At 35.6% G+C, this 12381-nt stretch overlaps 1 protein-coding gene across 2 annotated transcripts in view; it reads right to left on the bottom strand.

The window, feature by feature from the left end:
• CFAP47 (cilia and flagella associated protein 47) overlaps positions 1-12381 on the bottom strand; it is a 431185-nt gene that overhangs the window by 354653 nt on the left and 64151 nt on the right. For both annotated transcript variants that reach the window (XM_046672810.1, XM_046672809.1), the window contains exons 19-21: positions 12202-12279; positions 9041-9185; positions 4611-4705 (exon numbers count right to left, since the gene is read on the bottom strand). In XM_046672810.1, coding sequence (XP_046528766.1) covers positions 4611-4705; positions 9041-9185; positions 12202-12279 — 318 coding nt within the window. The remainder of the gene's footprint in view (positions 1-4610; positions 4706-9040; positions 9186-12201; positions 12280-12381) is intronic.

A 12381-nucleotide genomic window follows, 5' to 3' on the forward strand; every position in this document is an offset into this window, starting at 1 on the left:
AGTTAATAAATGGGAAATTTGTACACTGAACACTACAAAACATTGTTGAAAGAAATTAAAGAAGATCTAAATGAATGGAAAGACATCCTATGTACATGGATTATAACACAACATTGTTAAGATGGTACTACTCCCCAGATTGATCTACAGATTCTTCATAACCCTTATCAAAATCCCAGCTGGATTTTTTGCAGTAGTTGACAAGGTGATTCTAAAATTCATTTGGAAATGAATGGGACACAAATTAGCCAAAAATATTACCAAAGAAGGAGAACAAATTTGGTGGACTCACATCGTCCAATTTTAAAAATGACTAGAAAGCTAGAGTAATCGAGACTTTGGAATAAGGATAGATATATAGATCAATGGAGTAGAATTGAAAGTCAAGAGATAAACACTTTTATTTATGTTTAATTGACTTTAGACTGCAGTGCCAAGGCAATTTAATGGGGTAAAATAATATTGTCAATAAATGGTCCTGAGACAAATGGACATCTCATGCAAAAGAATAAAGTTGGACTCTTACCTTACACCATATACAAAAATAATTCAAAATGAATCATAGATGTAAATGTAAGAGCTAATACTATAAAACATAGAAGCAAACAAATTTTCATGACTTGGGTTAAGTAACAGCTTCTTAGATATGACACCAAAAAGCACAAGTGACAAAAGAAAAATATCTACATTGGACTTTAGTCACATGTGTCTTTTATATTGGCAAATGATAATACCCAGTGTAAAGAAGATGTGAAGAAAAGACCGCATGGTGCCTCACTAGGATGTAAGCTTTCTACTATAACCCCAAGGTCAAGAACAATGAAACATATCTAGTAGGTGCCCAATAAATATTTGTTGAATGATGACTACTGAAGAAAATATAAATCGATACAAGTTTTGTGGTAGCAATGTGGGTATATGTACCAATAATTAAAATACACGTATCCTCTCCTCATCAATTCCAATTCTAAGTATCCAAAAGAAACAATACAACAAGTTCTTAGAAAGAAACGTGCAGGTTTATTCACTGCATTTTAACTCATTCATTGAATATATTTTTATTGATTGTCTGATGTGTGCCAAAAAATACACTAATGCTACAAATATAATGCCAAATTATATATCATATTGTCTTCCTCCTTTGAATAATAATATGATTGATGGCATATAGATATTTCACTAGATTAGAAAAACTACATCTATTCTGGATATAGATATTTCACTAGATTAGAAAAACTACATCTATTAACTTTGTGTTAAGTACTAGAAAGATTACTTCCCAACATGGGCTTAAAATGTTATATTGCTTCACAGAAAATTAGGAATAAGGTAAGCCAAGAAAATAATTTGACCTTGTTCTGGAAATTCTAAACAACGCAACACGGTAAGAAAAATAGGTAAAGATTATAATTACTAAAACGGAAGAGATAAACAACAATACTTGCAGTCCATTAAAGTATTCCTGAAAACTCTAAAGTAAATGGAAGGATAATTAAAAGCAACTGAAGGTTAAAGTGAGACAGATAGTTTTACACCTCATCAATATTATTAATTTTCAAAATATAAGAGCATAAAAATATATAAAACCCAAACATTACACTGTACAAAACAGCACAGAAAAATTACTTCAAAATATTTCAAAATTTTGCTGAGCAGTAGAAAAGGCTTTAATAAAATAAAAGCCATATCTTATTTCTGAATAGGAAGCTCAATTTTATACAGAAATCACTTCTCTCTGAATTTTTGTTTAATGCAACACAAATCAAAATCCCCATAGAAATTTTAGCTATAAACTTGAGAAAATTATTCGCATTCATCAGGAAAAATAAAACAGAAATAGCCAATAATATTTTGAAAAGAAAAGAATAGAGGCTACTTATCCTACCAGAGTTAAAAGAATTTTAATAGGAGCAACCAGGCCAAATTGTTAGCAAATAAATCATTACTGTTGTTATGCAAGAAAAATCAAAGAAACACAATTTAAAATGTATCTTTCGCCTATCAGACTGGCAGAACATTATATATGCATACATACGTAACTGATGCAACCTACTCGTGCAAAGAAAGAAGACAATGAGCAACATTTTACACTGTTACTGGCAGATAATATAACTGGTATAATCTTTTTGGACAGCAATTTGATAACATCTATCAACAGCCGAAAACATGTGCCTAGAGTTTTACTAAATTATTACACTTCTAGGAAGATATAATGAAAACATATAATGTGAAAGCAAACATTTGTCTACAAGGATGTTTCCTACAGTTTCATTTATAAAGGCAAAAAAAGGGAAAAATCTTAAGTGTACAGCAAGAAGGATTAGTTAAGTAACTATAACAAAGCATAGCCAGAAAATAATAAAATATAGGTGCTGCAGCGGTTAAGTGTGCACGTTCCACTTTGGTGGCCCGGGGTTCACCGGTTCGGATCCCGGGTGCAGACATGGCACCGCTTGGCACGCCATGCTGTGGTATGTGGTAGGCATCCCACATATAAAGTAGAGGAAGATGGGCATGAATGTTAGCTCAGGGCTAGTCTTCCTCAGCGAAAAGAGGAAGATTGGCAGCAGTTAACTCAAGGCTAATCTTCCTCAAAAAAATAAAAAATAAAATATATCATCCCTAAAAAATGACACTGTATTTAGAATAATGACACAAAAAGCAAGTCATAACATTTTAATTGATACACTCAGTAAAAAGTGCAGGTTAAAAATAGTTCATAAATTATTACTTCATTATAATTATAGATGTAGAAATATAGGTATAGAGATAGGAGAGAAAAACAGCAATACCTCAAAATATAACAAGGGGTCATTGTTAAGCATTAGGATCTATTTATTGTTTATTTTTTCTTTCTGCTTTTCTAAATTTCTCATTTAATTTTGATAATAAAACTTAATAATCAGGAAGAGAATCTCACTGATATGCAAGATTAAAATATAAGTTGATGCTTACAAAACTTGCAAATGGTTAGGATACGTGAGAGGTGAGTAGGCTTCGAAAGATATTAGAATACTGTAAAACTTAAAAGATACACATCCTCCAAATCTCTTCAAATATTGTTAATTATGCTTTTTGTCTGAATTAGAAAGACAAATTAGAGATTTCATTATTCAAAAAATAACTGTAACACCTTGACAATATTTCATGCACTTCAAAATCCTTTGCTGAAAAGATAAAAGGAAAAGCTAAATAATATTTGTATTCTGATATTATCTGATAGCCTAAGTTAGGCCAAAGAAAAGTATTCACAAGCCAATTTTCAAAAAAAGCAAAGATGTTCCCTCTCTTCTTGATAGCCTTGCTAAACACTATCTATCTACGTATCACTGTTCATTAACATAGACGAATAATTACTTTACATCAAACTTACAGAAACTAAATACAGCATAGTATACATCTGAGTATACTTAGTGTTGTGTATAAGATAAAAGAATTTTCATTTTCTTTAATATCTGAAAAGTAGCCTTTGCTACCTCACCCACTATGGTTGTCTAAAACTAGAACAGACACGAGTGAACTCTGTAGACAGTATCATTCCATGTGAATCACATGTGCACGAAAACCACAAAACATAGCCCAGCCAATGTATTGTACTGAAGAAGGCAAAACTAATCTGTAACATTTTCTTAAATCTAAACACGTCCTCAAACGTTCCTTACTTTTTCTTCCTAAGAGCTAAATAACAGCTATCACTGCTCCTAAAATAAAATTCAGTCTCAGCAAACTATGTAGTTTAGTAATATTACTAAAAAATGGATTATTAAAGAAAGTACTTAGCATTCAATACACTTTCTTCTTCTGTTATTAATTATTTTCATTTAGTTCATTCTCATCTATACTTATTAGGTACAATGGACCATACCAGTTGTGTTGAAATATAAAAAATGTTTTAACATAAGAATCTTACACTCTAACTGCCATATAGAAGTTTGATTCTGGCTTGGGAGGATGTGGCAATATGCCTTTCCACATCATGGGTAGCGAGAATTTCTCTCCTTGGTATTTTTGTTGCAGAAGCTCTGAAGCAAAAATGTATCCGAGATGGTCCCTGAAACTTTGCCAACGGTACCCCTTCCTCCTTCGCACATTCCAAGAAAGGTACTTTCTTTGATTTTGCTTGCTGTTTTTAAATCACTAAACATCAAGGGACCCTATAAAAAGAGCCAGTATCACAGCAACTCCTCTTAAATCCTCCTAGCACATCTTTGGTGGCTTCAGGTAGTGATTCCAAGAGTCTTCAGCATACCCACTCAGATATAAGTACAAAGGAGATGCTAGCTCAAATATAAGTGATTTTTTTGGTTAGTCTCAATTTTCCTCTCCTTCATAACATGTCATATCTTGAATTTTCTAGAAAGCATAACCAAGACCACAAGACCATAGCTTCCTTGTGCGTGCCCTCTGCACCTCTTGAGACACTCTGCAAGCATGAGCCAGACACCTCTGGCAATCATTTTACTGAAATAAAGGGTACACCCAGGCATGCTCACAAATTACAAAAAGACCCCCTATAAAAAAAGCTTAGCTGATCGTTGATAGCTTCTGAGTTGGGATTATCTTAACTCCACTACTCTCCAGTAATATGAGTAATAGAGTGCTGAACTTACTTCTGTTGGAGAAAATGCTATGCCACATTCCAGAGATGTCTTTTCCTCTAGCTCCAAAGCATATATGTTAGGAAATGCAGGGTCTGTGAATTCCCCTACAAGACAAGAAAAAGGACATATGAAAAAAAAGCCAGATACTTACCTATAATATCATTGTTAAACGTGGAAATGAAACCTCGAGAAACTGCATTAACACATTCATAACAGTCAAAAAGCAGCCGCTGAAATATTGGTGCAGGGCTGCATAAGGGTGCTGGGTCAAAGAACTGCTCTTAATACGAAGATTCTAATCAGCAAAAGTGATATCCAAACATGGTGCAAACATACATTCAATCAGCAGAACAAAGAGAGTAAATCCACTTTAAAAAATCTCCAAAGTTCAAGAAGCACATAACAGTCATGTTCAGATGAATGTGGAAAGGAATAAAGGTGAAGGTCAAGTAACTGATTGAATCTTAGGTCTGAGAAAGTTGGGAGACACCTTCTCCAGTGGAGATGGAGCAGGGAAGACCCTGATGCCTCAAAGAGTCCACAAAGAAGATAAACACAGTTTTATACAGGGAAATTTTTCAACAAAATGGAATCACTCCAGATACAAAAGCATTAGGTGGAGATACAGAAAAAATTGTCAAATAGTAATGCAAGCCTCAGGGTCAAAAAATACAACCACTTAAACAAACTTCATTTATTTATTTATTTATTTATTTATTTATTTATTTATTTTATTTTCTGGTGAAGAAGACTGGCCCTGAGCCAATTTTCCTCCATTTTTTTTTTGTATGTGGGATGCCGTCACAGCACGGCTTCATGAGCAGAGTGTAGGTCTGCGCCCAGGATCTGTACCCTTGAACCCTGGGCCACTGAAGCAGTGTGTGCAAACTTAACCACGATGCCACCGGGCCAACTCCTAAATAAACTTCTAAAAGAAGTTCCTGAAAGATCAAATGTTAGTTACAGTAGCACCTTTGTCCTCATCTAAATGATTCTAAAAATCCATTTTTCTCCCTAAAGTTTTCTGATTAATCCAAGGAATGATAATTTCAATTGCCCCTGTCTGGAAAAGAACTTCAGTAACTCATGCCACTCTCCTTCATCCTACTCAATTTCACTCACCTTGATGTATGAATAAAAACTATTAAACAAAGGAACAAAAAAACTCATTAAGGGTATATTACTACAAGCATTGTTTGTGGTGTGGGAAAAGATACACATATTATACAGCAAAGAACATCCACCTAGAATGGATATATATCTAGAACACAGAAAACATAATAAAAATAGATGGATAAATCAACCAATATTCATAAATATACTTGGAGTATATATAAACACATAGCTTTTGAAATGCAATAATCCAAGATAGCCTCAATAAATATTTCTCTTGTGCCTATAATGTGCACAGCACTATACTGGACAACTCCAGAGAAAACGAAAATTGAAAATGCAGTCCTTAACCTCACAGAGCTCACACTGTAGCAGCAGACACAAACAGGTACACAACTCTTTCTGATATAAGGCAGAATTTGGTTAGTGGTGCAATAAAATTTACACGATGTCCTAAGGCAGCAAAGGTTACAGAAAGTAATTTCAACCAACTGGATAGGGGTGGGAACAGGGCTAATGACTCACAGGATGCAGGAGGTTGAAGTTAATTTATAAAAGAGGGTGGGATCTCAGGCAGCAGGGACAGAAGAGGAGGAACCATCCCAAGAGAAGGGAAGCCCAGTGCCTTTGGGAGGAAATGCGTAACACAGTCTCGCAGTAGCAGAGAGAGCCGATGGAGCCTACAAAGGAGAGGCGACTGGAAAGACAAGGTGGAGTCACCCCAGCGCATCTCCACATTTCCTCTCCCATAAGTCCTCTATCAAAGAATCCTGCAACGGTCATGTGGAAAACCAAGTCTAATTCGTCACAGAAGGGCACTGATGTGTTAAAATACTTATAATAATAAAAGAAGTTTTCAGGACATTTTAAGTATAAACTTTACTGCAAATTGTTAATAATCATTAAGATCAACTTATGTACCTCCTAGACTGTGTCAGCAGCCTGCTGAGAACCACGCTATTGGTAACAGGAAACCAGCAAAGCTTTTTAAGCAGAGGAGAGGTGTGATGAGATCTTTTGCTTTAAGGCAACCACTCTTTGGAATAGGTATGAGGAGAAAGGGTTGGAGGCAGAGAAAGCATTTACAAAGATGACACAGTAGCCTAGAAGGGCGGCTGAGCTAGGGCTAAGGCAGAATTGCGGAAAGAAATGTACTTTGCAGAGCAGCTCTGAAGAATAACCAAGAGTCTGTGATCCATTGAACAAGGTACATGAAAGTATATAGGGAGAGTAAAGTGTTAAAGCAGCTAAAGTTTCAACACTCAGATTTTTACAAAATGAATATAGATTTTACACGTATTTCCAACTGCCTTTTGTTATCATTCCTGGGCTATTCCACAGTCCGCGTGAACACAGCATGCTCACCTAAACCTGATCCTCCTCCTGTGCTACACCAACTATGAATTGTATCTCCAGCCACCTACTTCTTACAGTCAAAACCTGGGAGTGATCTGAGACCTCCTCCTCTTCCCTACTACCCATGTCCACTTGGTAACCAAGTCAGAGCATTTCTAACTTCTCAGCACCTTGTATTCTCTTCTTTCCCATCCCTGGCATCACTGCCTGAGTTCAGGCTCTCATCATTTCTCACCTGTATGGCCACAACACCTACCTGATCTCCCTGTCGCTCATCTCGCCCTTCCCACACCCACCTTCTCCTGCAGCCCATCCTTGACTTTGCTCCAAAAGGCAAATTAGTAAACTACGAACCTAATCACACGGTCACCTGGATATAAATCCTTTAATGGTGCTGCCTAACCTCTAGGATAAAAGTCCAGAAAAGACCCTTAATAACCTGGATCTCACTTGCCCCTCCAGTCCTGCCTCTAGGCTCTGGATATCCCGAACTACTCACCATCTTGACTCACTGATAGGCCTTTTCTTGCATTCTTTCACACATCCCCTTTTCTTGTGTATCTCCTGCTCATTCTTCAAGACTCAGATTAGGCATCAACTTCTCCAAGAACTCTTTTCTTATGACTGATTCTTGGCTAGTTTCCCCTAATATATGCTCCCTTAGCACTACACACTGCCTTGTCTTATATCACTGGCCATGCTATATGGTAATAACCTGATTCTTTGCCCACCTCTCCTGTAATACGTGGTCTTCATTTGTCACTTAGATCCAAGAGCCATCTTTCTCTGCTCTGCTCTGTCCTGACCTCTAAAGACTGATTCAGCCAGACTCCTTGCTCTTCTGCCTCTAATTTGGTTCAAGCACAGGGGACACCAACAGGATACCAGAGAGTAGGAGGTATATTTTATGCCCTCATGTCTTCCTGCCTTGGCTACACTTCTGGCAATAGCTGCATTCTTTTACAGCTATAGCTCTTATCAGTTGGCCCCTCTTTCATAGTTCCACCACTCACAGGGCTCCAATAATATCTTGCCTCCTCTGGCTCCTTCAGGCCTAGAGGTGGTAACAGCTTCACTCCTTTTTGGTTTCCTTTATTCTGCCTCCCATCTCTATAGATAATTCCTCCATTAACTTCTGTTCAGCTAAACTCTCTGAGTGAGTCAACTGTTTACTACTGAGACCCTGACTGATAAACTTACTGTTCACTTCTTGAGAACATTCAAGATACCTTATTATCTTTATAGATGCAAAGTCTGGTATCTAGCCTATAATTGGTTTTAACAAATATTTGTTGAAGAAAAAAATGACTAAACTAATGGTTGGCAAGCATTTTCTGTAAGCGTCCAGATAATAAATATTTCAGCCTTTGCAAGCCATATATGACTTCTACCACAACTATTCAAATCTACCATTATAGCATGAAAGCAGCCATAACCAATATATGAACAAATGAGTGTGTCTGCATTCTAATGAAACTTTATTTATAAAAACAGGCATCAGGCGAGATTGAACCCCCAGGCCTTAGTTTGCCAACCCCTGGAGTAAACAATTGAAATGCACTTACGAAGGTGTCTATTTTTTAAAAGTTATTTAACACAAAGATACCTAATACATAAGTAAACATATAGAGAGAGCTCTCCAAACACATTTATCTGAGCTTCTTGAGCAATTAATAATTTTATTTTTATTTATAGCAAATACTTATCCATAACATACTTAACTTACTATATTAAGTCAATAAGCATGGTTATATGTCATGCATTACCAAGTGTTCTGATATTAATATTGATGTATTTCTAGAAAAGAAACACCATGACGGGTTATAGAGTATAAGAAAAACATGCATCGAGTCATTAAAAATATTTAAGAATAATTCTCCTTGACTTATAGTATTTTTAACATTCTACCTTAGAGCAACTTAAAACTGTTTTACATTTACAATAATATCATTATAGAATAAAATATATACCTGATTTGTCTTTAAAGTCCATTGAAAATTCTTCAGAGTATTCTAGATTAAACTCCACTCTGGCACGTGTCATACCTTTGTTTTTTACTAAAAATGGAATAATCTGGGTAGAGCCAATATAAGTGCCACTGAAGTTAAATACATCCTAAAATTTTAAAAAGGAAATAATAGTAGAGTAATAGTTTATGAAAACAATATAAACTAAAAATTATACTGTAAGAGAGTATATCTTAAAAGTCCTCATCACAAGAAAAAAAAATTTGTAACTATGTTTGGTGACAATGTTAACTAGACATTGTGGTGATCATTCTGCAATATATACAAATATTGAATCATTATGTTGTACACCTGAAACTAACAATATTATATGTCATTTATACCTCAATAGAAAAATTATACTGTTATGTTTATGAAGGATATTACTAACTACAGTACTCTGTAAAAATTAGCCACATTTTCCTCCCCCCCACCTCCTATATGTTACCAAATCCCATTAATTCTGCCTCCTTCATCACCTTTTATCCTTATCATAATTGTGTGAAGTTAGTAACTCATCACTTTTCATTTCGTTTCTAGATTTTGACTTTCTCCAATTCTCCCGTACACAACTAAGTCACAATTAAACTAATTGAAAATCTGACCACATCACTTCCTATTTTGAAATTTGGTGCTTCTCCTCCATCTACAGGACAATGTCCAAGTTCCTTAGCAGGGCTCATGAAGTTCCTCAGGACCTTCCCCTGCCTCATGCTCCAGTCTCACCTAGCTCCACTCACCCTACCGCTTCATACTTCAGCAAGCTGTATGACTTGTCCTCTCCAACCAAGCTCTGATGCTTCAGCCTTCCTTGTCTTTATCCAGGTGTCCCTTCTGTCAGGAAGGCCCTTCGCTAACTTGTAAGCGCCTGATAAAATACCATGCCTCCTTCAAAGCCCAGTTAGATAAAGCACAGTGAATTATGCTGTGCTCAGGACTACATCCCTTCCTTATATTTACTTATTTTATGACATCACAAAGTCGATTTACTTCTTCACATATCTGCCTCTCCTGGTGGACCTTAAGCCTGATTCATTTTTGCATCCCTGAGACCTATCTGACACCTAGTTTAAATATATAAGGAATGTTTATTGAATGCATCTTAACTTTAGCTTATATGCCAGGCATACGCCTACACCACAAAACTTTGTAGGATTCCTCCTTCTGGTAGAGTTACTATATATACCCTACTGTTCCTTAGTAAAAGAATTACATATAACATTAAAAGAGAAAGAGGCAACAGTAGCCTAATGTTGAGGAAAATACTACATTAAGGTCCACTGACCACTATTTGTTTCACTTAAAATATCAACCCAGTTCTACAGGTGAAATCTGTAAAATCCAAAATGGGTAATGAAAGTTTAATACTTTATATACGCAAAAAAATCACTCCTCTTATCCCATTCTGGCTTTTCTCATATGCTCATTTGGATAAAATTTCCTAATTGTTATTAAGATACATAGTCAACACCATACAGTTATTAGATGTGTTGCTGACAATATCTGGTGATACTAGAATATTGTTTTTAAAGGGCAGATAGGCAGCTATGTTTAAAATCCAACATAATTAGGAAATATTGATAAATACATATTAATGTAAAGTTCTATAAATTACTCACTTGTACCATAACATGCAAAGCATGCTACAAATGTCTTTAATCTGAGGAAATAAAGTAGTGAAAGTCTCAATACTTGTCTAATACTGTTCAAGGAGGGACACCATAGCAATGGAAAAAACACAGTGGATACTATCGAGTTTAATCTCCAGGAATTGCCATAGTCTTGGACAAGCTAGCTTAGTATCTGTCAGTCTATCTGGACTTATCATGCCTTCAACACTGAAAAAAATAAAGGTTAGAAAATTATAACTTAAAGCCAGACCCAGAATTGTGGTGATGCCGTTAAAGTGCAGACTAGTAATGAGGCCCTACCTGAGGCAACCAGCAGCCTCATCAATTTCTGCTCAATTTAGTTCAGCACCAGAATGGTGCTAGGTGCTGGGGTACTATCAGGAGAAAAAAAAAGTGCAGACAACCTGAAAATGATAGACACTTGCTATGCTGGAGATGTTCATAGAGTTTAAGATGTTCGTAACATCTCACAAATGTCAAAACGGAAGGACATATGGGCCTGCTTTGAAGGATCAGGGAAAATTTCTTTGGGTAGATGAGACCAGATCTAATTCCTTAAAGGCTGGCCAGAAAAAAAAGTAGCATGTGCGTGTGCACTCTATCAATCGTAGAACAACATTTTACCAGGGTATAGAATAATTCAAAAAATAAATATGACTACAGTTCAGAAAATGCGAAACAAGAAAACAGTGAGATATCATTTTATACTCAATAGGATTGTTAAATGTTAATTCTTACAATACAACTTATGCAGCAATGGAATGTGAGTCAATGGAAACTTGGGAAGAAAATATGGAAATTATCTCATGAAGTCAAACATGCACATACTCTACATCTTAGCAACTCCACTCCTAGAGAAACTCTTGCTTATGTACCTCTGAAGATATGTATATGAATATTCATAGCTATAGTGTTTGTAATAACAAAAAACCAGAAACATGTAATTAGATGGACAACGGAATGAGTTTACAAATTATAGTATGTCTACACAATAGACTATTCAGCAATAGTGACAAGGAATAAAATACAGCTCCACACAACTTAGATGAACTTTGGAGCCACAATATGTAATTAAAAGTACCTCACCAAAGACAGTACATCTTTGTTATAAAGCTCAAAAATGAACAAACTAAATTAAATAATGAATAGTTAAGGAATTCATACATATGTGGTAACCCAATTAGAAAAAGTAAATGGGTAATAATCACAAAATTCAGGAAAGTAGTTATCTCTTAAGAGTGGTAGGATCATGATGAAGCCTACAGATGATTTCATGGTATTGGTAGTGTTCTGATACCCAAGTTCAGTGGTGAATTCAACCTTCATTTACTATTCTGCTTCATCACTTATATGTATAGTACATGTATTAATTTCAATGTGTCAAATTACTGCAAAATAAATTTTTTTAAACATAAATGGGCTGACTAGGGACATATAACAAATAAAAATTACCACACTCACAAAATTGATTACACAATTAGGTAACATACTCACTGGATCGATTTCGACATCAGCAACTTCAATAGATCCACCAATCCTAAGGTCTATGACATTTGCACGGTGAATAGCAACCTTATTGAGAAGAAATAAAAAACACTTTAGAAACCACTTAAAACATACTCACACACTGCTGAAGTACTACCTGGCATTTATGTAACATTTTATAATTTAAAT

Source organism: Equus quagga, chromosome 10, assembly GCF_021613505.1.
Source record: "Equus quagga isolate Etosha38 chromosome 10, UCLA_HA_Equagga_1.0, whole genome shotgun sequence".
NCBI lineage: Eukaryota > Metazoa > Chordata > Mammalia > Perissodactyla > Equidae > Equus > Equus quagga.